The 27,230-nt window shown below is 37.3% G+C and overlaps 1 protein-coding gene across 3 annotated transcripts in view; it reads left to right on the top strand.

The window, feature by feature from the left end:
- The window catches only part of RYR2 (ryanodine receptor 2), a 718,243-nt gene that overhangs the window by 626,966 nt on the left and 64,047 nt on the right, over nt 1-27,230 (top strand). For 2 of the 3 annotated variants that reach the window (XM_087863178.1, XM_087863176.1), the window contains 6 exons: nt 9,345-9,398; nt 10,642-10,665; nt 21,641-21,740; nt 23,347-23,426; nt 26,065-26,141; nt 26,931-27,004. In XM_087863178.1, coding sequence (XP_087719304.1) covers nt 9,345-9,398; nt 10,642-10,665; nt 21,641-21,740; nt 23,347-23,426; nt 26,065-26,141; nt 26,931-27,004 — 409 coding nt within the window. The remainder of the gene's footprint in view (nt 1-9,344; nt 9,399-10,641; nt 10,666-21,640; nt 21,741-23,346; nt 23,427-26,064; nt 26,142-26,930; nt 27,005-27,230) is intronic. The other variant, XM_087863177.1, reaches the window with a different exon arrangement.

Genomic DNA, 27,230 nt, shown 5'->3' with positions numbered 1-27,230 from the left:
GAAGGAAATGCACACACTCTTCCTGGAGTTTATAGTCTGATGGAGAAGACAAAATTTAAATAGGTGATTGCAAAAGCTCTGCCAAGAGGCACTATTAGGGGTACAGGGACGAGGTCACACCAGAGAGTAGTGAGGGTTGCTTAGGCTAAGGCTTAAGGAAGTCCTCGACTGCCTAATGACGAGTGGACCATGCAGAAATAGGAACAGCTTGTATGTCCTGAGTGTTTATTTCATTTATATCTCATCAGAGGAGGGTGAATGAGGTGATGAGTTTAAAAGAGGAGTCGGGTGTCTCTGAAGCCTCTGATGAGGGTGACTGGGTACATAGTGGTGCCAGACACTGAGATGGGGAGCCCTTGAAGAATTGCAGGCCTGAAATGAAGGGGAGAGATGGCAAATTGCATTTTGGACATGTTAGTTAAAAATGCCTGTGAGGGGCGCCTGGGTGGCACAGCGGTTAAGCGTCTGCCTTCGGCTCAGGGCGTGATCCTGGCGTTATGGGATCGAGCCCCACATCAGTCTCCTCCGCTATGAGCCTGCTTCTTCCTCTCCCACTCCCCCTGCTTGTGTTCCCTCTCTCGTTGGCTGTCTCTATCTCTATCGAATAAATAAATAAAATCTTAAAAAAAAATGCCTGTGAGCCAACGCAGTGGAGAGGTCAGATATGTGATGAGGCATTCCTGTCTATCATTCAGCATCTCAGGGATATCTTATAAATACAGACTTGGGATTTTTCCACATTTGAAGAGAATTGAAGGCAGATGAGTGGATAGTCTTGCCCCAGGCAGAGAAGGCATCTTGAGAAGGAAAGGCCCACGACCACGCCTCTAAGGACATGGGTATATAAGAGATGATAAGAAGAAAAGGAACCCATAAAGAAAGGGGGTGGGGGGAGAATCTTAAATGTGAGCATATATGGGAGCTATGGGCCTAAGTGGGTGCCCAGCAGAACCATATGCTGCTGAGGGTATGGATGAAGAAGGTGAGGACTGAGACTTCTTTGGGATTTAGTCCATATGCATCATGTGACCATGGTAAGAACAGTTTCAGGAGTATATGGAGAGAGGCCACTGGAAATTGTAGGGAAGAACGGAGAGATTCACGTGTGAGGAGATGTGTCCTAGACATTTCTTTACTAGAAGATTGAGAGAAGGGAGAAATGATATAAAGTGATCACTATCTAGATGGAATTATGATGTTGAAGGGGGATTATTGTTATTTGTTTGCCATTGTTTACTTTTATGTGACAGAAAGATTTGAACATGCTTCTCTCCTGGTGGAAAGGAACCAATAGGAAGGACAAGGGAGTAACTTGTGGTGTGAGGTCTTGAGTGAACGGGAGCAGGGGGAGAGGACAGGTTACAGAGCATAAGGAAAAGTTGTGGCTTTCCAACTTTATTTTAAACCATAACCCCCCAATAAGAAATACATTTACCCAGTATATTTATGGAAATGTAAAAATAGATACATTGAAAGAAAATTTTCATGAAATTCTACCCTTCCTATGAGCAGTAGATTCTGATATTTTTCTATTCTATCTAAATAAAAAAAATTATTTTAGATCCTGACTCATTAAATAGGTTCCACATCTAATTAATGGGCTGAAACCCATAGTTTAAAAAACACTGAGTTAAAAGATGAAAGACGGAAAGATATTTCCTCCTTGATCTTGGACTCTTAACTAGGATAAATAAGGGCATGAGAAGTAGGGAGCTGACAAATGAGGTTGTTGTCCTCGTACTTGAAGAACCACCAAGCAGATGGGCTACCAAGGTAGACTCTCAGGATTTGAGGATTAGATATTCCTGATCGTTGAAGTTCTTCTTGTGGGTGAAGAGGAATGTGTCTCCCCCTGGTTCTCCTTGTATCCTAAAGCAAATCATCTCTTTTGATAGGTGGTCAAGTGTTTGGTGTTGCTCACTTTCTCTCAAGATTTTCTTCTTGATAATTAAATCACCTTGCTCCTTATTGTTAGAGGTATCCCAGGAGTGTCAGTCTTCCATCACTCAGTTCATTCTACTCCACACATACTCTAGTTCTTCAATATGTGCTACCCAAAAATTAATTGAACACAGTATACTAATTGTGAGTTCACCTGTGTAGCGCCTATTGGGACCATATCCTCTTTGCACTGCTTAGGATCCCATATATTTACAATAAATTGTGAGAACTCATTAATTTGTCATTTTTTGCCTCCTTTTGAGCTTGCCTGTCCACCAAAATCCAAACGCATTTATGAATTTTTATTGAATTTCATCTCCTACCTATATTGACCGTTGATATTTTAAATTTTAATAATTCTTTTTGGTTTTGTTTTTATTTTTATTTTTTTTAAGTAGATTCCACTCCCAGCATGGAACCCATTGCGGGGCTTGAACTCGCGACCCTGAGATTAAGACCTGAGTCGAGATCAAGAGTTGGACACTTAGCCGACCAAAGCACCCAGGCCTCAATTTTAATAATTTTTAATATATGTCATCATTTCTCTAATTAGAGTCAGACCATAGTCCAAGGCCAAAATATTTTTAAAGTTCAGCTCTATCATTCAGTGTGAAATAGCTCTTTACATTCATGCTAGGCACAAACTTGATAATTGTGCTTTCCCTGTGTTTATCTCAGTTGCTAGTTTTGCTGATTGATATCCAACTTCTTAAAAAAGAATCTCTGGAGGTGGCCTTTCTTCACTTTGAAAATCATCCCAAAAGCCACTATGGAGCATCTACTATGGAAAGCAGAATGGAGGTTCCTCAAAAAATCAAAATTAGAACTACCCTATGATCCGGTAATTGCACTACAGGATATTTACCCGAAAAATACAAATTCAAAGGGATCCATGTATGTTTAGAGCAGCGTTATTTACAATAGTCAAACTATGGAAACAGCCCATGTCCATTGATTGATGAATGGATAAAGAAGATGTGGTGTGTATATACATGAAATATTATTCAGCCATAAAATAAAATGAAATCTTGACATTTCCAGCAACATGGATAGAGCTAGAGGGTATAATGCTAGGTGAAATAAGTCAGAGAAAGGCAAATACCATATGATTTCATTCATATGTAGAATTAAAAAAAAAAAAAACAAGCAAAGGAAAAAAAGAAGACAAACCAAGAAACAGACTAACTATAGAGAACAAACTGATGGTTCCCAAAGGGGTGAGGGCAGGGGGTGGTGACATAGGTGAAGGGGATTAAAGAATGCACTTATCATGATGAAGAAAAAAAGAATACAAAAAGAATAAATAGATGAGTATTAGTTCAGTCAGCATTATGAAATACGAATGTAGACTCACTTTACTGACACTTCCATTGAAAATCGTGCACTGCCTATGTAGAAGAGTTTGAAGAGAGGACTACTTTTTTTTAAGTACTATGAATTTGTTTTTTGCAAAAAATAGATTTTTTTGGCTTTGCTATTGTGGACATTATGGTCATCATTGCTTTTAATTTTTAACTATGTGCTTAATCAATAAAAGTATTTTTAGATTCATTCACAGGTATAGACCAGAAAGTGAGAGTTAAAGAATTAGTTCTTTGGGGAGCTGTTTTGGGGGGAAAATCTAGTGACCACAAAGTCCCTAAATTAAGTATGAAAACACAAAGAGAATTTCTAAAGTGGGCCAAATAAAGACCTTTTATCTCACGTTTTCTTAATTACAATTCTTATTTGCTATTCATATTTGATTTCCCCACTGTGACCTCATTAAGATTAAGAAATAGAGCAATGTTTATCAGGAGAAGATAAATATATATATTTTTTCATGAGTTGAGGAAGCACCATGAAGACTCTCTTGTTTAAAACAACAACAACAAAAAAAAAAAAAAAGGAAGAAAGAAAAGAAAATCAGCATCCCAGAGTCTGAGACTTTCCTCTTGGCCTTCCTGGTTCCTCGGAGTTTACCAAAGTCATTTTATATTCACACGATGATTATCTTTGCCTTGAGTCTTAGAGCTTGAGCTCCCTTCCAGAGACGTATGCTTTTGTGTCTTCTTTCACAAACATCAGTTTCTTTTTGAAGGCACCACTCACATCTCAGTTGGGTTTTTATTTTCAGTCTTGCTGTTTTAACCACAGGTGCACAGAACTGGGTTAAATCAAAGCTCTGGATTCCATGTGAGATTCTCATCATTGGTCCATTATAGAGGCCCACTTTTACTAAGTTAGTGACTTAGTCATTTCTAATAATGTAGCAACTACCCATAAATGCACAGCATACAAGAAAAGTTAAGACCTTCATAATAACTTACATGTAATCGTATGGTCCCCCCATTAACCCATACCCTGTCTCCCCATAGAAGGAAGCCATCATCCTGAATCCTATGTTCCAGATACCCTTGCTTTCCTTGTATATCATTTTCACTTATCATATGTATTTATTAATACATATATATCACGTAAATACGAATGGGAATATATTCTAATATAATTAGAAATGTAATTATAAATTTTTTCAATTTTAGTTGTTTTTAACTTTTAAAAGGACAGTTTGCTATATATAATCTCCTGGTACTTGTACTGTTTTCTAAGATTCATTGACACTTGTGTGTATTGCTAGAGTTCATTGGATTTGACCATCACATTATATTCCATTATGCAACTACACCAAAGTCTATTTACTTGCTTTTCTGTTGATAGCCTTTTGTGTTGAATCTATGGTGTCGCTAATGTGGAAGGGCTCAAAATTCCTATTCTTTTTTTTTTTTTTTAATAAACGATACACATTTATTTCTCATAGGCTGGGAAGTCTAAATCTTGCTGTGTCCTCGCATGGCAGAAGGGGCAAGGGAGCTCCCTGGGATTTCTTTTGTAAGGGCAGTAATCCCACTCATGGGGCCCCTCCCTCATGATGTAATTACCTCCCAAAAGCCGCAACTCCAAATACCATCACATAGGGGACTAGGTTTCAACATAAAATTTTTGTGGGGGAAAGTTAAGCATATAACATATTAACGTTAGCATATAGAGCATATAGGAAGTGATCTCAGGAAATACTAGTAAATCACTGTGGGAAATGAGATAGAGAAAGAAAGGAAGGCATCATGAGTGGGTTTTTTTATATTGATTTTTTAAAATTAATATATAATGTATTATTACTTTCAGAGGTAAAGGTCAGTGATTCATCAGTTTTATATAATACCCAGTGCTCATTACATCCCATGCCCTCTAAAACAGAGGACCATTAGGGGAAGAGAGGAAAAAATAGAACAAGATGAAATCAGAGAGGGAGACAAAGCATAAGAGACTCGTAATCATAGGAAACAAACGGAGGGTTGCTGGAGGGGAGAGGGCGGGGGCATGGGGTAACTGGGTCAAAATTCCTATTCTTACTCATTTCCACTATTGTATGAGAGGCAAGCAATGTAGTAAGGTGTAAGAATGTTCAATTTCAGAAGAAAATGGCAAATGATTTTTCCAGGTTTACTGCATCAAATTACATTCTTACCAACAATGTTTGAGAGATTCTGATGATCCACATCTTTCCAGTATTTGATATTATAGGATTTCTCAATTTTTGTCAACCAGGGAATAAAATGGTCTTTCATTGGGTTCTTAGTTTTCATTTCTCTTGGCTAATTTCTGTATTTAGAAATCACTTCCTGGGGTGTGTGGGTGGCTTGATCAGTTGAGCTTTTGGCTCTTGGTTTTGACTGAGGTCATGGTCTCAGGGTTTTGGGATTGGGCCCTGTGTCCCGATCGCTCAGCGCGTGGAGCCTGGGTGGGATTCTCTCTCCCCCTCCCTCTCTGCCCGTCCCTGCACTCACACAGTTTTTAAAAATAATAAGTAAGTAAGTAAGTAAATAAATATCACCTCTCTTTGGTGGTAAAATCCGAAGCAAACAGCTGATAAGTAGCTCTGCCCTTCTCTGTTATTCACAGCATCTGCTCCAAGTCCTGCACTTACTGTGCCTCATTCTTCTTGCTTTGACTATATCGTGAAAAAAATCATCTTAAATATTTGTATTTTTTGAGCCATACTTTATCTTAAACCTGAGATTAATCTTTTTTTCCCCCCGTCCATCTTTTCAACTCTCTACTTCTGTCGTGTACCAACACTTTAAAAACCTGAGAGAATTTCCAGTGCATCCACACTGGCTTGCTGTTGCCATCCTCACGGCGCCTCCCGCTCGATTCCCAGAATACCTCAGTATTACCCATTATCTCTCCTCAACCGTCTGAAGCCCTTTCATCTGACTGGGATGTTTCTACCAATATGAACAAGACAACCATGTAGAAATTTCTAGAATGATACCATCATAAGTTAAACACTCAACGGTGTTTTCGCTGTTTTGAGTTTCTGGCTGAGAAAATCTTTTCCTCATCCTTCTCTTACTGACTTGGTGAAATGCTCAGGATCCACATTAAGTTATGCCGGTGTTCCATCCTTTGTTGGTTAAAACGATCTAATGCTAGGGTCACTTTCTCAGGAGATTTCTCTCGCTTCTATCTCACCCAGTAGCTTTTAGATTTAAATCCATACTAAAAGTTCCTGGTTTTGCTTTCTCTATCTTCTGAGGAGTGCCACAGTCAGAAAGGCAACTTAAAAATGTGTGAAATATATTTGCTTTGCAGAAAGAAATTCCCAGCAGACGCTGGCAAGGTGAAGTGCCCTATTTACTACTTACGGATTATCATCACCAATTTTGAATTTTGATCTGGACCCCTGAAGGGTCTGAAGTATCCTCTGTTTTAGTTTTCGCTCTCTTTTTTTTTCCCCTCTAAATTCTCTTATTCCTTGCTCTGCCCCTTTGTGTATGGATTTTACTCATTTTTTCCCTCCTAGCATATGGTAGAACTCCTCGATGCCTGGAGTTTGTCATTGTGATGCAGAAAGCTAAAGCCATCTAATGGAACTGCCTGTTTACTTACCATATATACTATATGGATGCAATTTGCTGGTGAAAAACATATCTCCTATACCTATAAATCCTTTTTCTTCCCAGTACATTAAAAAATTGCAGATCTGCTATAGTTTTCTTGTGGTCCCAGTGTATCCTCAATATAGCCAATCAAAATAATTTATAGGTTTGATGAGTTTTGTCAGCAATCTACTCCAAATTTATGTAAGCTAAATAGGTCCTAAAAATCACAACTTTTAACCTTATTAGAAGCAAATCTTACTAAATTTTCATAGATTTTTAAAATAGTTTATTTAAAAATAAATCTTTGTTCAAAAAATTAAAATAAATCTTTGTAAAAAATATTTGTCAACTGGAGCTCCGAATTTTTGAAGGAATTCCAAAAGCAAGCATCTCATATGAATTTTATCAATTAAAGTGTATCATTATAACCCAAAATATTTTTTCTGAATGTATTCTTCATCTCAAAACTTGTTTCTTCTCTATATTTCTAAAGATAATGAAGTTTTTATAGGAGATAATTTGAGAAAATTTAAAACCATATTATTTCTTAAACTTCACATTCTTTTTTTTAAGGTTTTATTTATTTATTTGGCAGAGAGAGCAGGAGCAGGGCGAGCAGCAGGCAGATGGGGAGGGAGAAGTAGACTCCCCACTCTGCGGGGAGCCTGACGTGGGATTCAATCCCAGGACCCTGGGGTCATGACTTGAGCCCAAGGCAGACGCTTAAGTTATTGAGCCACCCAGGCATCCCTAAATTTTACATTCTCAAGAGACAGATTAGTGTTCTAATTTGCTTAAATAGTAAACATGCTTGTTATCTGATAAAATGTCTGTGCTTCACTTCTGATTGCTAATGCAGAAGAAGGAAACATCACATAGGTAATCTTAGAGGGCAGATAAGCCAAAATTCCTCTGTGTTTAACATTAGATGTGCAGTATTTACAGAGGACCACAGATGTGCCTATCAGATAAATTTTGCTCAAGTTTTCATGGGTTCTTTTTTTTTTAATTCCTGGTTAACTGATGGCATGGGCGCCAAGGTGACGTTAGCACGTAGCAGAACATTTTCTGCACTCTTGAATAAATAATTAACATCCTTGTTTCTGTGGGGAAACATGCTATGGAACACCTTTCCCAAACAGCGGGATCATTTATTTTCTTCTTTGCAAACCATGTTGTCAGTCTTCTTATTCTAAATTGGAGAGAATGATTGATAGTATTTGGTGAGTGAACAAAAGAACATGACAGACCTTTAGAATTTATCTTTGTGCGTGGGTAGAAGGATCATGTTTTGTGCCCTCCCTCCCATTCCCACTTCATCTCCAGACTCAAAATACTGGGAATCATTGAATTGAAACTGTTTTTCTGATTTGTTGCTTAAATTTAATGACTTGCCACCATTCACTTCACTGATGGACTGAGTGCTTGTGGACCAGGAGAAATCCTTAGAAGGGTTGGAACAATGTAACTTTGAAGAGCTATAGGTTTTTTCCTGCCACAGGTATTGGTTACTGACCAGCTTCCTTTGGTCAACGTGATACTTTCTATTCCCAACCATAATAATACTAGCAGTTGAGATTTATTAAGTGCTTATTATTTTTTGACACTTACTTCTGAGTGCCAAGTAATTTGCATATGTTGATTTGTATAGTCCTCTCAGGAGCCCTGGTCCTCTTTTTCTTATTTCTACCTTAAATATGAGGAAAGGGAGACCCAGAGAGGTAAAGAAACTTGCTCCAAGCTGAACAGCTAATCATTGGCAGCATCAGGATTTGAAGCAGGCACTCTGTGTCCTCAGGCCATATTCCAAATCACCACACCCCTCTTCCTTAAATTTAGCAAGCAAAAACTTTAGCTTTGCAATTAGATAAGAATACATGCATGGATTAGCATAACTCCTTTATGTTTTTTGGGGAAATAACTCAAAATAATGGATTAGTCAGTTATTTTTCTATAAGAGAATAGTATTAGTAGGAGGCAGAATTTCATTTTTTTCCTTTGAACCAGTTACAATAAAAAATGAACGTAAAGGATTACAAGAGTCACTTTAAACAATGGACATGCTTTCTGTTAATTTTAATTCACAGTTATTGCATGTATCCATATTCATGCATTGTATTGGCAACATAAAATAAGAGAAAACAATGATCCTTGTCTTCAAGGCTTGCAGTTTGGTTTGAACAAGGCAATAATTGCATGAGTAAGAGGTACATGTACTATGGTTGGGATCTTGTCAGTATCTATGCAATGCGTAAGATTGGCAGTTTACTATTTTGATTTTGTAAAAGCACAGTATAATCTTTTAGGTCCTGAATTCGTTGATGATGCCATCTACATTTACTGATTCTAATACCTCTGTTTAAACAATGTCAATGACACTTAATACGGATGATTTGGTATTCCATGCTGCATTGTTTTGTACTTTCTGCCTGAACATATTCTAATCCTGCTGACCTTTTCTTAATGTTTTCCATGTCTCAGAGTTGTCATGATGAGGAAGATGATGATGGTGAAGAAGAAGTGAAGAGTTTTGAAGTAAGATGGATCTTTCTAGACTTGTCCTCTTTTCTACTTTGAAACATTGTTTCATAGCTTATAACTGACATTTATGTTTCTTGCTTCATGGCTTATTGCAGCTTATTGTGTCAAGGAACTGCATGTCAGAAGCTGGATGGACAAATCTGAGTCCTAACATTTGCTAAAGACCAAGAAACGTAGAATAATGAAATAATCAAATAAAACCCATATGTTCAGAATGAGTGTCCCTGAGAACTCTCAGAGATGAGAGTGCTCCAAACTCTTCTATCTCAGTGAATGTTGTGATCTGAAATTTCCAATGGACATATGAGGAAAATATTTATTGAAGAGCAATATGACATTGAGTTTTTAATCAAACCCTTGGTTGGCTATTTTCTTCTGAATTGAAGAAGTCTTAAAGATCTGGCCTCTTTTGACCCAATTAAGTCACTCATTCCCTGTACATATGTAGACAGTGGCACACAATGCCGTTTGCTTGCATGAGGTAGGAGTGCGTATATTCCTAGGACTGTGTTCTATTTTATGATTATTTTCTCGGATGTTCTCAGTTTTTAAATATCCAGAAAATTAGAAATACTGCTCAATGCTAATTAGCTAGAAGGAAAGTAAATATTATTTGACCCCGTTTGTTTAGACTTTGCTTTTGCTTTCTCTGAAGAAAAGAGTTGTTGCTAACTACCACTTCTCTCCGTTTCTTTTTCTTTTCTTTTTTTCCCTCTCTCTCTCTCTTTTTTTTAGAATTTTCAGAAAGAAATGAGGTAGAAGGAAATAGATTACATTATTATTTTTTTCTATTACGTATCTGGAATTTGAGTTAGAAGTCTGGAAATATATTAGTAACCAGCAGTCAGTCCTTAATGACAGTTGTCCCACCAAAAGGTACAGGTTGAGGGGTGGGCATAGAGTAGGGCCCCTTCCAGGAACAATTCGATACAGCATCTCTGCAGCATTGAAATCAATGTGTAGAAAGTACAAGAGCTAATCTGAGAACAACCCTTGAATATTGCTGAGAAAAATGCCATAAGATTAATTTCCTAAGTGACACTATAATCATTCCCAGTGTATGTGTGTCCTATTCTCAAATCCGTCTTTGTTGATAAGAAACTGAGGTAAATTAGAATGAGCTCTGAGCAGCAAATAATACTGTGTTTTCTGAAGTGCACACCATTTATGGTCTACCAGTTGTCTTCTGAGCAATTGTTTATTGCTATTTTGCTTCTTGTCCTCATCCTTCCTTAAGGTCACAGGATCCCAACGCAGCAAGGTAAAACTATATATATGTGTGTATTTGTCCGGGTCTGAGTTTCAGTTTCTTGTGACATTTACCTTTGTTAGACCCAACATCTTGGATTCTTTTGTAATAATAGGTCTTGCTATCTTTCTACAAGTTTGTAGCTCCCATGTAATTGGTCTCTTCAGTACCCCTTCCTTGACATGGGTTTATTCTTCTTGGAGTTTAAATGACTCATAATTTGAAATTTTATCCTACATGTGAACTCTGAGCTGCATGCTGTACTCGGCTAAAAAGGGGCCAGCCCTTTAGCTGTTAACTTTTAGCTCGGGACCTTTCAGAACCTCATTCTGGCCTCATCCCCTCTTGATGCTTATTAAATACAAGTCTTGTTACTTGAAACAAGACATGATAAATGGCATCACTGGTGAGATTGGAAAGAAGTCTGCTTTCCCATTGTGCTAGTAATATTTCCAGTTAGTAATTGGAGAGGATGTTCCACAATGTTAATGTTGATTTCAGCATTTCATTACAGGGAAGAACTTGATGCTTATTTCGATCTCTTAATATTTTGAATAGCTAAGTGCTTGGAACATTTGCTAAGAAAAAAGCATTTTGATCTAGCATCACAAAAATTTTTCTTTGATTGGAACCCCATAAAACTTATATTTTATTTTCATGAGACTAATTCATAGGAAAATTGATCAGAACATCCCAGGGGAAAAAATATCTGTCATGGCTTTAGTTTAAAAAAAAATTGCTGTTAAAATGAATTTAGAATGTCATGAAGAATCTATTTAGAAGAAACAAATGATAATATTTTAACTCACTGTTATATTTAGAGGAATATATTATTCTTACACTAAGATCCTTATAAATTTAAAAATTTGAATTCATACAGCTATCAGAGATAGCTCTAGTTGGATGGCTATAATAGTTAATGGCATATAATAGACATAACAATAATATATTCTGGGCTTAAATAGTAGGTAATAATGAGTATGGTACTAAGTTGGTATTTATGCTTTTATCACTAATTATCTCAAATAGAATTCTTGTGGATTATTGAGGGTCAAAAACATGAAGGGACCTCCTAACAGCAACCAAAGATTTGATGTCCTAGCACCAAAATTCATACCTCAAGAGTGTATTGATATCCGTGGGATAAGAGTAGATAAGAAAGGTCAGGATCCGAAGGCATTGCTGGTTAAGAAAACCATCTTCCTCTGAAAGAGAAATGCGGTTTCAGGGGGCTCTAGAAGCAAGTCCAGTTTTGTAAATAGGGTCAAATTTGGTGACATTAGTGAGGTTCCCAATTCAGAAAAGCAGTCTAGGAATGGCTAGTGGAATCTGCTTTTAGAGTCTAGGATTCAGGTCAGACTGAAGACAAGAAATCAGGTGAGGATATAGAGCCTGACCTGAGAGAACAAGCCACATGGCCTGGATTTAGGATGATGGGCAAGACATTCATCCAGTGGTGAAGCCTGGCAGTTAACTGCAGGAAAGAGACTATACACCAGCAGGTATAACTGTCCCCCCATGAAACATAATTTTAAACTTTCTTATAATCACTACTTACTCATAAGCATAACACCATAGACAAGATCTGGGAATTTGTACTTCTTAACCAGATATTTTACTGAATTTCCATGTGATTTGGGACTATAACTTACTATGTATGCCTGATTTGTGTAGCATGCTACTTTCCACAAACTATGGCCTCTGTGAGTAAGGCATAGGAACTCTTACCAAGTTGAGAAACAGAGATGTGCAGGGGCTCACCTATGAAGATACTCTTGTCCAAGGTTGACTCTGTGATACCAGCAAAACCACTGAAAATTTGACCAGACAACTGGATTATTACTTTCTCTTTCTAAATTTAGTCACATGCCAGACTTTTTAGTTGAAGTGTCTGGTTGTTTAATATCATTTAGAGATAGTCTCACACTGGAATTTTTCATCTAAGTTATAATAAATCTGAAAGGTTATCTGGCAGTTTGAAGAATTCTTAAAATTATGTTAAATAAATTTGGGAGTAACATAAAGTGTGTGATAATTGAACTTTATTCCCATAACTGATTATTAATAGTTGCTGTACTTTCTACTTGAATTATTTATTCAATGTATTCAATGAAGATATGGAGAAGAAAGTAGGCATTTTTAAAAGGGGCATTATAATTTCCATGAGGAATGAAACTAAGCTTAAGAAACATGAAACATAGAAAATGGGGACTAAAATGCTGAGTATTTGCCAGCTCTTTTCTTATTCCATCACATGTATGTTTTACTGATGGGCTTTCTGTTAAAACTTGCAAAGAGATTTAACTTGATGATTTAATTTCCTGCTTCATCAATAATATATGTAAATATTCTCTCCCTACAACTCTTTATTTAAAAACTGCCAATTTAGTTAAGTATGTATAACTTTTTTAGATTTGAGACTACTTCAGTACTAAAACTACAGAGAAGGACTGTTAAATCTTATAAAGAGGCCGGGAGTAACTGAAAGGGAAGAAATATTTTAGCAGTGACTCAAAATGTTCATTACTAGAGTTGAGTGCTTTATTTAGCTTTGAATTTTTATAAGCCAAAGCAAATAGTAATAACAACAACAAATTCATAATGTTGCAAGTCAAATAACTTCATTTTTCTGAGCACCATGGGTTTTTCTCACCTAGATTAACAAAGAGATTTGGTATCAGAACAAGCCACGTTTTTAAACTATGATTTTGCAAAATACACACAAACGTTCCCCAGACAGTTGCTTCTTCACTAATGCCATTCTCTAAAATCCAAGCGTGTGGCATTAGATGCTAGTTCAATGAAAGCATTTTTGTGGACTATTAAGGTACTATAATATAAATTTATTACTTAATAAAAACCAAAATTAATGACAGTGGAGCTTAAATAAGCTAGAGGAATGGAGCATTGACTTGCCTTTTAGACCATCTTTCTCAAATATTAGGCAAGTTGCATCATCCTTTGGCAAATGCCCAATTTCTAATTCACAGGTGAATTCTCTGCTGAGTCCCTCAGGTCCTATTATTCTGTACTGTTGATTAAAGAAAATAGCTTGTGTCTTAAATACTAAATATGCCTATGGCAGAGTTGGCATTCTGTAATAAAAGACTTAGGAGACTAATTTATATTCTCTCCCAGATGAGCCTCAGGCGTAACTAAAATAACATCATACCTGCTAAAGTATTCAGACCAATACCAGCTCATACTCCAAAATATGCATCACTAAGTGTGGAAGAATCAATTTAGGCCCCTGTGTCTTAAGGTCTGTTGTTCTTTAGCTCTCCCCAGGGATAAAATCACCTCTATCTGCCCCTCCAGTGATCTGATTTTGAACAAAATTTCATTCCTTGGCAATCCTGCAGGAATGAATTGGCTGTAAGTTGTACCCTCTCCAATAGCTATATGATTTGATCTTTGAATGGGTGTATTTAGTTCTGTTCATGGGAACAAAGCAATTTAACTTAGAAGGGCTCCCTGAATCGCACCAAAGACAACCCTTATATACATATATAAAAAAAAATCAAAGATACTGCTATGGATATAGAACATTGAAACAATGATTCCTTTTATTAGGTAAACTTAATAGTTATTTAGTTTCTACTACAGAAGCACCGTGGCATCCCAAATAGGGACTGAAGTGTTGAGTTGCTTGTTGTAACTGTTGAATTGTAGAGGGGAAGGGAGAAGGAGTTTTGATGGCCACTGTTCTCATGCTTTTTGGTGCAGCCTGCTAACTGCATTGTTACATACCGAAATTATCGGCCAAAAGTAATACCCTCATGTCTTAGCCCAGGTTCCTTAGAAAACAGAGCAAAGAGAATCCATGCTAACACTTTATTGGGGTTGAGGGATGAGAAAATCCCAGGGGAGTAAGAGTGAGGGGAAAAAGAGCAGATTATCTAAGGAAGGAGGGAGAGCAAATACAAGGTAATGTGTTCTTGAGCTGACCGTGGCTAGTCAACATAGTGGGAGGTGGCCCTAGAAAACCCATATATATGCATCATGGAACAGTGCCTCTTGGGGAAGATAGGAAGTGGGAACTGGTTCTGTCCCACCTCCTATCTTTTATTGGTTATAGGTCCTATCTTTTATTGTTTCACAGTTCTGATGTTAAGCAGATTTTCCAGGCACCCCCCAGGGAAGCCAAAGCCAGCTTGGGTCCAGCCTACCGAGTGTTCAGGCACTGCAGTCTCTGTGTATGGAGCTCCTTAGTGGGTGGTAGAGGTGGTAGGAGCCCCCTTTTATAACCACAGTAATGGTGTGGGCCATTTCTAGGGCCCACTCTGTCTGAGAAGCAAGGCACATTGCCAAGTCTTGGGGAGAAAGGGCATATAGGGTGCAAAGGAGTACTGGTCCTGGCATGAGGAAAATTCCCAGAAAGCACAGTCGTCTTTATTGTGCATGGTAATTCATGCATATTGAGTGTGTGGACCTAAAGAGCAAACTGTATAGAAAATATATTTAAGCGTATAGCTGTGCATTTTTGATACACACAGTAGTTTGACGTCATGTGCTATTATTTAAAAAATAATCCCAGTTGATAATAATCAATCCCATTATGCTTGACTGCATTGTATAGCAGAATCATTCAGAGCACAGACATTTGAAGGAACCACCTGTGTTTGAATCCCAGCTCCACCACCTACCTGTGTGATCTCAAGCCTCAGTTTTCCTGTCTATAAAATGGGGCTAATTAAAATCTCTATTTCACAGGATTGTGGTGAAGATTAAATTAGTTAATATATATAATACACTCTGAACATTGGCTATCACATAACAAGCTCTATAGGTATTTACTGTTATTATTACTCATAATCAATTTTACCTTCCTACTAAAATCAAGCCCTTAGAAAAACTTCCACAGCGAACACAGCACTACACAGGACAGGAGACCTGGGATCTCATGCGGGTGCTGACCAGGTGACCTTGAGGAGGTCACATTTAAATTACTCTATGTCTCAGCCTTTTCTTCTTTGAACTGAAAGCTTTGACCTAGATGTTCTCAGGGGTCATACCCACCTTTAAAAGTGTCTGCTCTGGTGTTCATGAGTAAGTTCTTTTCATTTTTCAGGGCAATTTCATAATGCTCCTAAATGCATGAATATTGATAGAAACATGTACATTTTTGGTATTTTTTTCCTTCCAATCTTTTGTGGAGGAGTGAAAAAGAAAATAAACTTCATATTATTTAGACTAGTAATGTCACATAAAAATACTTTATAGACAATAGCGTAGCTTCTGTACATATATATCTCTCTACCTTTTCCTGGTTTACTGTTTAAGGTATCACACAGTTATACCTGATAGAGTTAGATATAGAAGGAGAGGGTGTCGAGGGATGAAAGGAGTTCAGGGACACCAAGTGGAGCCTTCTAAGAATGAGGTTAGTCCAGAAACCGATGCCTTGGACTCTTGCTAATTAGCGGGAGTTTGTCAGCACTACTGATCCCAAGCTTTCTGGGTGTGAACACCAAGTCACAGAAATTTCCCAGTTTACTGTATCAATGAAATAAATGCAATCTTCTTGTTTGGGAGAAACAAAAATTCCTGAGGATCTCTGTGAGGCGACAACATGTCATATAATCTGCACCAATTCAATAGAGGTAATAATTTGAGAATTTATGCAATGCAGTCCAGATGTCCAGGTGACATGTGAGGATGGCTGAGCATAGAGGAAGTACCAGGAGTCTCGAAGAATGGAAGACTGTGTGTCTTTAAGACAGTCTCCAGAAAATCCCTCTTTTAGCTGAACGGGTAACATTTGGCAGGGAGTTGGTGACGTATCGAGTATTTATAGAGTTCACAGAGCTGTTTCTCAAGGGTCATCTGGGGTAGGACCAGTAACCATGTGTGAAAACTTAGAATTACAAACACTAAAACAGCTAGAACTGAGAGAACTCAAACTCCAAATAATGACTTGTCCTGATCTGCTCTCTGATAAAATTTATTCTAACTCCTCTTTTTCCCGCAAATTATTCCAACATTCTGGCACCTTCATGGTCCAACCATACCTTCGTGTTACAGAGGTCATCAACCACCTTACTGTTCTTATTCTCTCTTTTGTCAGGCCGTATGCTAGTAGACCTACATAGCATATTCTTTCTGTGTTCAAGGCAGTATTCGGTACTTTTAAATCTTAAACAAACAAATAGGTAAATGAAGGCTGTTCTCAATCAATTTGGTGCTCAGAACAAACCCCATTCCCTGTAATGATAATTCAGTATAACTTTGCTAATTTGATACCTTCTGATTTTATAGTTGTTCATTTTTTCCCTCCTACTTTATAGGTTGTTTGGGAAGCTTTTGGTGATGTAGTATAAATTTTGTCAACAGGACCCTGAAATAGAAAATTGTTTCAACGCAGCTAGGTTTGATTGTTTCAGCATAGTGCTGATTAGTCTAAATATGCTGAATCCAAGGGAACAAGATTTTAACAAGCGTGGGCGTATAAATGATGAAGTAAGCCATAGTGCCACTAGACAGCACGTCCAAGCTTCAGAGCCTCCAACACATTAACTGAACTACATTTTTCTGCTTCAGCATCTTTGTCCTCTCTGAGTGTCTATTAGTAAAACTTTGGCATTTAAACAAAGTTGACTTTGGATAAAAACATATTTATTTTCTTTCTTTCTTCTTTCTTTCTTTCTTTCTTTCTTTCTTTCTTTCTTTCTTTCTTTCTTTCTTTCTTTCTTTCTTCTTTTGTTAAAGAGAGAGTTTTAGAAACTATGCCCATCCTATTGAAAAATAGAACTCTGGAAGATTATTATACCATTCAGTATTCAGCAACAAAGACAATGGGTAATACAGGTACAGACAATAAATTAAATGAGCTAAAACCCCACAATTTGAGAATTATTATTTGCATGTGTATAATTCTTGACCTCTTTGACCCTGTACCAAAAACAAACTAGATGTTTCACATTCTACTATCTTTGTAGCTCTTCCGATAACAAGATAACATTTGCAGTTTTATATTAATTGTACATACTACATGATATCACATTATTTAGTTCTGTTATTCATTCATCACATTTTCTTGAACACCTATTATGTGCAGAGAGCTTTCCTGGATATGTAGTGTATGTACACTTGTGTTGTGGTTAAAACAAGCAAACAAAACCTTTGGAGACCCTGTCGTTATGGAGACTTGCAAGAAACTCCATATACATTTAAGTTTTTAAAAATTAAATTTAAAATTTATAAATTTGAGGAACCATCCATTTTTAAACAAAGTTATAATCTGAAGTGTTTTCCTAGCACTGTAAGTCCATTCTTTTTGAATGTGGCCAACCTACAGTGTCAGAAACTAGAAGACTGAACAAAATTAATTGAAATGGACAACGTGACTCTTACTTATATGTTTGTTTTCCCTTAGTCTGATTTGGCTTCTTTGTGTTGTAATCAAATTATTAGTACCATTTCACGGCCATTCACTTTTGTCTTTGTAGTTATCCACTTGAATCTCCTATATTTCCATTTTTTTTCTTACACTGTTGAGATTCAACATTACCTTGTAGGTTATGATTACATTTAAGATGCCAGATCAGAATATTGAAGTTGATTTATTGTGAAATTATGGGAAATGTTTTTAAAAAGAGTTCGGCTGCTGGAGATTTCTGTTCTCTTACAGCTAGCTTCCACATGCAGCTGAGGAGAAAAACATTATGAAAACCTTTTCAGCAGTTGCTGAAGGCTTGGAAACGCAAAGAAAAAAAGCCAGCCCAGTGGGCTTGTGTGGTGTTAGGCACAGACTGAGCCGGGATGCACAAACCTCCCCGAATGCCCACATCACTGAGGAGGGCCTGTCAGAAACAGGGGACAAGTTTGCTGTCAAAAGGCTTCTCTGGTTTAAAATATCGTTCATCTCCATTGTAGGGATAAACTATTTTCTCCATCAAGAAGAGAGGGGCAGTTGTAATTTATTATTTTTTTTATTTCAGTATTTTTTTCCCATGTAAGACAAATTGCTGAAGAACTGAATGGATTTTTTTTTTCTTCAGGCCTTCTACTCCCCTCCCCCATCAAATGCTAAAAGTGAGGCAGCCTGGGGAAAAAGTGAAAGAATAGTAGCAATTTTTTTACCGACTCAGTCATACTAAAAGCAGTCATGATGTAGAATTCTTCCCACTCAATGTCTGCAGCTTGATCATGAGTTTGACTCATCACCACCATTGACCTTGAAAAGACTCATAACAATCTTATTAGGAAAACAGCAGAGAATTCCTGGTTGCTCTTGGCAATCAGAACTTTTTGCCTAAGGGAAAATTGAAATTGTGGAGCTCCTCCCCTACCCCAACCTTTTTTTTTTTTTTTGTAACTTTTGTAACTTTAGAATCATTGAAAGACAGAACTTCAAGTAGAAGGCATGTTTATTTAAGACCCTCCGGCAGTTTAGGTGGAATCTGGGATGGGGCAGGAAACTTACTTTTAAAAGATGCTTCAAATAGGTTCTTTCAAGGTGCTGTTTCCCTGAGTAAAATACTTTAAAAATATCTATCCTCAGTTTTCTCAGTAAAGCTAATCTGCAGTAAATTTGAAATTAAAGAACTTTCTTTCCACATAATCCATCATTTTATTGTCTGAAAACTTTCTGGTTTAGCTTTCAAGGTTTTATTATGCTGTGATAAAATCTCCAATGGTGAGATTGAATTACATGCCCAGAAGCACTTCTCACAGGACAAAGTACCAGAAAGAAATAATATTAAATATCTTCTGAAGAGAAAGCTTCCTATTCAGTATGACAGAGAAAAAATTCAACCGAGAGGTCCACTGGATCCCTTTATGAAGTATGGGTCTCCTGCTTCTAGATCACCATATCTTTTTTAGCTCAATACTTTTTTCAGAGGAATCTCATCGTCTCCCCTGAAGTATTTATTATTATTGAAATTTAGGTGCTGTGTGAGAAAAATGAGGGTGATCTTTGCCCAGAGAGTTTATTCTTTTAAAGAAGGCAATTCGATACCCTGTCTCTTGATCCTCCTGACATTCATCCATCAGGCATGATTTCAGTTACCGAAGAGGATAGTGGGATCTGGAATGTACTGTGCACGTCGTTCTGGCAAATCTTTGAGCTGGTCCACCCACTTTGGGAGCACAAATGGCAAAGGGTTTGCGGTTTTTGTTTTTGTTTTTTTTTTTTCCTCAAGAATATGTGGCATGCCGCCATCTTTCATCTTTGGGTTTCCTGATGACATATCTTCATATGTTCTATTGGGTCAATCGAAGAATCAGTCTTTCTAACTCCCTTGTCTCTTTCGTTGATGAAAACGATAGGGCAGTTCCTTAGCCAATCATTTCTTATTGCTGTCTTCCTGAAAACGTCTTCCACAAAAGGAATCGGTCACGCTGGGAAGCAGAAGGGCAAAGCTCGTACCTAGCTCTGGCAATGGGAGGAAAGTGAAAGATTGTTGGGTCTAAAAGGAGGGATCAAATGTTGCTGACCAATTTTAAACCACACCTGAAGAGCAGGCGAAAGGGTCTTCTTTCCGTTTTTCTGAACCTGTGTTGTACGGACAATATGGTTTTGTGTGTCTGTGTGGTTTTGTTTCCGTTTTGTTCTTGACTTTGCAGGAAGAGGTTTAAACATGAAGGCCAACCTTGTAGACGTTAGCATGGCTACAGATGAAGCAAAGCTGCCTTTTTGTTTTGTTTTCTTTTCTCTGCTTCCATTTAGACCTATCACATAATTTAAGAGAAAAAAATAAAACTTTAACCGCAGGAGCTCTAACTATAGTGTGAAAAAAAACCCTGATCAATTTTGTTTTCGCAGCACGATATTATCAAAGATTTAAGAAACAAATTTGCCAGCCTCGGCGAGAACTCTCTGGTAACAGCATAAATGTCTGTGTTGGTTGCTTTTGATTTGAAGGTTTCTTTTTTCATTTGTTTGAGCCCATTTCTTTTCGCCCCCTCCTTTTAGTTTACTTTCTTTTTCATATTCTGTAACTAGCAAGCCTTCATTTTTTAAACCTCTTCCATCTTCCTGTGTCTATTCTCCGTACTCTGGATGGAACGTTTACAGCAGCAAAGCTGTCCCTCGCTACTGCTGCAGCTCTTCCTGCTCTTAGGTCATATATGTTTTGGCCGTTGTGTTTATGGACATGATACTAATTGACCGTTTCATGTCCCATTGACTAAGCTTCTCTACCACGCCATTTGATGGACGCGCTGTCCTAGGGCTCTATGCAACTTTCATTTTGCAACTTATACTGCTTAGTTCCGTCTCAATTCTCCAGCGAACGGGATAGCTCAAGTGAATGATCCTACCAGTCTTGAACTTGCTGTGCCTTTATATTTTATTTCTATTTTCTTCTGTATGTTTTCAGTGGTAGTTTAAGTGGAAAAGAACAAACCCCAGCCATTTGCACTGGCAGCACCATGCAGTATTGTTTGTCACCACCAGAGAATACAAAATATAAAGGCACATTGCTTCTTTTATTCTTGGGGGGGTGACTGGGGAGATCTGTATCATAAGTCTGCTCCTTCGTTGAAGCCTCCCTTTTTATTCATATCAGCTTTCAATTTCGCTTAAACTCCAACACGTCTCAGTTAATGTTTTTCTGTCATTTAGTGATAACTTGCAACTCGAACCATTTGCTGAGCAGTATCAAGTTATGGCCATGGCATGGGAGATGATTGAAAATGTAACAAACTGATGCACAAATGTATCATTCAGAAAGTGCAAGTTTCAATGACGAAGTACAGTACTTCAAAACTGTGATACAGGCTTTGGACTAATCAAACAATTACAATTGAGAAAATCCATCCTGATAAGCCAGTACCAAAAGTATATCAAGAAAAATATAAAGGGCAAAACCAAGAGTTGAATATTGTTAACATCTGTTGAATAACATTGTTGGTGTTGAAATGGTCCATAATGTTGTCATAGAGCCCATACATGAAGAGATGACTAAAAATATGGTTTAGAGTAAGAAAGCTGCTATGCTTAATGACAGCAACAACATAAATGGTTGGGATTTGTGTTCAGGAGAAAGAAATGGAAAAGCAAAAGCTTCTCTACCAGCAAGCCAGGCTGCACGACCGCGGGGCTGCTGAGATGGTGCTGCAGACCATCAGCGCCAGCAAAGGTGAGGGTCGCCGCTCTCCGCGGATGTCTTTACTCCGTGGGAGCACCCTTCTTTACATTCTACTGATGGAGTTAGTCCTGAATTTCTTGTTCATCGCTAGGTCAGGTGACTTCAGGAATACAGGCTCTCATTAACCCAGTCCAACATTGGGGTTTTTTCAGAGTCTTATTAGGAGGTTTATTTCTGTTAAGTTTTGGAAATTACATCGTGACCCAAGCCTAACACACCATATAAATCAGGGATGGGGAAACGTTTTCTGTGAGAGGCCAGCTGGTAAACCTTTTTGGCTTTGCTGGCCATGGGTCTCTGTCACAACCCTTCGACTCTGCCATAGTAGCAGGGAAGCAGCAGCTAGAGGCAATATGTAACCAAACTGTGTGGCTGAGTTCCAGTAAAACTTTATTTACAAAAAACATGTGACAGGCTGGACTTGACCCTTTAGTCCGTAGTTTGCTGACCCTTGATGTAAAAGTTTAGACTTTTTAAGTGGCCCTTCTTAACAATTAAAATATTTTTGTATTTTTCAGTGCCAGCCAAGATAATTTTCTTACATTAGTAATATCTCCTTTGTGAAAACATTTTTACTATAATCTGGAAAATGGAGTGGGGAAATAACAGCTATACATTCTGTTATGAAGCACCCCTTTCCCAGTTTTCTAAGATATTTCTATCTCTATTATTGTTTCTATTTCTATTTTTTCTGTATTCTGTTTCTAAGATAAATAGAGGTGAATAATGTAAAAATTAAATATACTCAATGATAGACACCTGGTTGGATTTAAAATTTCGTCATTACTGGGGCGCCTCGCTAGCTCAGTCAGAAGAGCATGCAACTCGATCTCAGGGTCATGAGTTTGAGCCCCATGTTGGGTGTAGAGATTACTAAAAAAAAATAAATAAACTTAAAATCTTGTCATTATTATTTGAATGACTTAAAATTGTGACCAGTCATCCTGATAAAGCAATACTATAAACAGAGTAAGATAAAAGTGCTGAAACAAAAATGATAAAAGTTGTTCAAACATAATATTGAAGGGAGAGGGAGAGAAATTTTCCTTAAAAACCTTAGGTAGCTCTTATTCATTTCGAGTATTATTTTAATGTACGTGACTAGTTTTGAATCTTTATAGTTTTAAGCTTCTATTTCAAAATCAATTGTTTCTGTTTTTTTCTTAAATTTTCTGGTAAAGATTTTCTTACAGAGTGTGCATGCAAGTAAGAGGGAGGGGCAGAGGGAGAGAACGAATCTCAAGCAGACTCTGTACCGAGCATGGAACCCGAGCTCACAACCCTGAGATCATGACCTAAGCTGAAATCAAGAGTTGGATGCTTAACCAACTGAGCCACCCAGGCGCCCCCCTGTTTTTGTTTTTTTTAATGTCCTCATACAGTTCCTGGATACATTACACAGAATTTAATAAAAACATTGATGGCAGAATATGCATTATTACTCTTTTAATGTTTTTTGGTACATAAGTCAGTCTGTCTTGCATCATTATGCTGATTTGTAGGGGAGTGATAATTTTAAAAGTGTACATTTTGAAACAGAAACGGTTAATGTAGTAGGTGAAGTGATATAAGGAATGCTATTTTTTATATTTTTCAGGTGATACTGGACCAATGGTAGCTGCGACTTTGAAACTTGGAATTGCTATCTTAAATGGTGGGAACTCCACAGTCCAGCAGGTAATGTCTTTAAGCCATCCCCATAATGTGCTCTTCAAACAGACCATATTGTCATCCCACTGAACTGTTTTAGTCATCCCAGAAGAACTATTAGTTGTAAAATTTTTCATTTTCTGTGTAAAAAATGTCTTAATTTGATGGCCATCTCGTCGCAGGATTCAAACATCTAGGTCGTACCCTGCCATATGCGTCACTAATGCTCTTGAGAAGTCTGAAGTCCTATCAGATGGTATCATCATGTGGAGTTTGCATTTCATGTGAATAAGTCAGCATGAAATGGTTTGTTTTAATACTGGAAAAAAGTGAATATTCTTACCTCGGGAGCCTCGCTTGGCAACACGTTTTATAGTGTTATACCATCTGTTTCATACTTGTCTATATTGGCTTCTGTGTGAGAAAGAACAGTTTCTGAACATGGAACTAATAACTGTTGTTTCTTGGGTAAGCTTTGGCGAGGCAGAGAAAGGGCTTTCCTGATGGGAGGAAAGGAAGGCTAGTGGAAACCTTAGGATATTTGACTTACAGTTGCTATGAGCCCCAGAATCACGACATTGGGACAAAGCCCTGAATAAGTTCCTAGAAGACCTTTGATTCTAAGCAAAGCACAGAGAATTTGAAGGTTAGGTTGGTGAAGATTTGGACTAGGTTAAGTTAGCAACCCAGAATAGCTGAAAAATTTATCTTTACATTGTTCTCAAATTGTGTGCTTCTTTTACTGCAAATACAGTTGTGACATTTTCGGACTGGAGGAGTACATAGGCCTAATCTAAGCCAGGGTGCCTAACTTTTTCTTTTTAATGCCTCTGACAGTGTAGTGAAGCATCTGGACGCTTCGGGGTGTCATGTTTTTAAATTGAAAAGTGAAATTGCACAGTTTTATGGAAGAAACCACACCTAGTGAAATGTGGTTATCCAAATATTATAAACAGGGTTTTGATAAAGTAATTTGTGTTCCTTTATGAATTCATTAAATAAAAGATCTTGTACTTGGTCTAATTATTGAAAAGAAATGATTAGTCTAAATATTTTTAAATCACTTCAACAATGACTATGATGTGATATGAAGATCTCTGAAATTTCTATTGGTGACGATATCAGAGTCTGTGTTTCTTGCTTATTTTAATAGTCGAAAGGAATGCTAAGTTTCCATTAGAACTTAGTGAAAATAATGAATGTCTTTTTTTCCCCATCCAATTTACAGATGTCCCTTTTTTGATTTCCATAGTAAATAACTACATGACTTAAAAGAAAAAAAAGGAAAACTGAAGAAAACCCCTCTACTGCTCTCTATAATATTTAGCACAAAATAATTTCCCTTTACGTTTTACTTCAAAAGTCCTTAATTATGTAGCAGATAGATTCAGAAATCCTTGGAGCTGAAAGGAGCTATGAGAGATCATGTAAAACACGTGCTTGTCTATACAGGCTTTTCTTTTCTCTATAAACCTTCAGATGCATATTCTACAGCGTCCCTTTAACTCTGAGCCATATGCCTTGTGTTTTAAAAGTCCAGTGATTAATAAATGCTTCATGTCTTCTTAGACCAGTAACCTACCATACTCCCCCCCCCCAAAATGGCCAGGTGTTTGTGTATATCTCGGTGTGTACGTATTTGTGTGTGTACTACACACTCTCTCTCTACAGTATATATATATACACTATAGTGTATACTATATAGTATAGCATATATATAGTATGTGTGTATATACATATGGTATATACTACAGCGTATAGTATACATGTATACTATGTGTTTGTGTGTGTGCAGCCTTTACATGTTTAGTACCTAACATAACCTTTCGTTCAAATTTCTGGAAACCAAATTACTACCAAATGTTGACTGTTTCAGCACTGATAATAGGAATTACTCACCTCCATTCAAGATTCGGAGAAGAGCAGTATCTTTATTTTCTTCAAACCTTTGGTGTGCCTACTGTCATTTTATCATCTTGTATGTACTTCTTGTTTGAGACTTCCAACACATTCCATCCACGTTCCAAGCAGCTGTTTCAGTGTAATATGTAGTGATAAGCTAAGAAGGTGGAGCCATGCGTTGCTTTCACATTTTTTACTTTTGTGTTTAATCAAAATTTTGACCACAGAATCTGGATATCGTTCAGACAACACAGAAGAAAAATTTAGAAGTCAAATGATTCCTACCATTCCTTGGGTTTAGAGAGCATGATAACGGAAACTAAATTTCTGTCTGTAGCATTAGCATATGGTAGTCAACACTGCCCGCGTTTAAGGAACTCACTTTTGTATGGAAATCTATGACTAGCATCTAGGTGGACCTTCTTCCCAGTAAGCTTGAACTAAATTTCTGAATCTTCAAATACTTAAAGAGTGACTAGAAGAGAGTTAAGAGTATTATTATCCCCTGGATATCCATGGTGCTTATGATGTTTATATAAAGCAACTCCCTTGTTCCAAGCCACTTCTACTGACGTCGAAATATACAACCATCTTGCCATGACATGCGCATCACTGTTTCCTGGTAAAGTTACGGTCATGTTTGTATGCACTGAGTTTTTTTAAATCTTTATTCCAGCATAGAAAGCATGTTTTGTTGTTTCTTATTTAACAAAAACTAAGATTCGTGTTCAATGTGGCCCTGTGGTTTATATATTTACTATAGAAAATGCTTGACTACCTCAAGGAGAAAAAGGATGTGGGCTTCTTTCAGAGTCTGGCTGGCCTGATGCAGTCATGTAGGTAAGCACACACCTCCCTTGTTTTGGTTCTACTCAGTGGGTTCGGTCTCAAGGTTTTTGTTTTACATTGCTGACAGTAATGATACAGAGAATATTTTTAATGATTACACATTAAAGTGCGACAATAGAGGATGTCTTATTTTCTATCTTGTTGTTAGCTGTTAGTAATGTCTTAATTATTAACTTACTCAGTGTTAATGATGTCTTATAATAGTCTTCCCTGTGATTAAATAGGGACCTTGGGGAACTAATGTGTATTCTTCATACTTGAAAATGAGCAGTATATGAATCTTAAAAGAGGAAAAGGAAAGTTCTAATGAGTTTTATTTGGGAGCTTGTAGACCATTTCTCATTTTCCCTGAATAAATGATCCTTAACCAACTAATTTATGATAATCATTTTCTATTTTTTACAGTATTTAAAATCATTCAGACAGTGTTTGACAAAGGAATCTGACAGATACTTAATGTAATAAGCTATTCCAGCTGGAAAAACATGATTATTATAATTCTATTTCAGTGTGTCTGCTAACTTTGTAATGGACTCCCAAAGTTGAAACCCATTAATGCCTGTGTTTGCCTTTCCCACGTATCATCTCAGTGCAGACCTTGGGGAGAGACTGGGTTGCCTCTAGGAAAGTATGGTTGATAAACATTGAACTGGGGCATGTCTTCAGTGTATGTTAATATTTGGTTCACAGTTCACAATATACGATTTGTAGACATTTGCTCTCTTGAAGAAAGAAGATTTTCTATTAGTCCTCTAAGTATCTTTCTCCCTGTTATTGTAGTGTCCTCGACCTAAATGCATTTGAGCGCCAAAACAAAGCTGAAGGACTTGGAATGGTGACCGAGGAAGGATCAGGTATTGATCACTTAAATTAAAAGGATCACCTGCCCCCACCCTTTCTTGAAATGAGTCAGTTACAATTACCTTTTCAATACAGAGAGATACAAGGTTTTTTTTTAATGGCCAAAATGCTTATGTGATTCATTTAAAAGTTCATAATTGCACACTCACTCAGGTCACACCCAAAGCTCAACCTTCCTTATTGGCCATTAACTCCTTCTTGTTCCAGACCTACTGTAAG

The sequence above is a fragment of the Ursus americanus genome, chromosome 6 (genome assembly GCF_024610735.1).
Source record: "Ursus americanus isolate L20-20 chromosome 6, mUrsAme1.1.p, whole genome shotgun sequence".
Lineage (NCBI taxonomy): Eukaryota > Metazoa > Chordata > Mammalia > Carnivora > Ursidae > Ursus > Ursus americanus.
The sequence above is the reverse complement of the archived record's forward strand: the minus strand, read 5'-3'. Positions and strand labels throughout refer to the sequence as shown.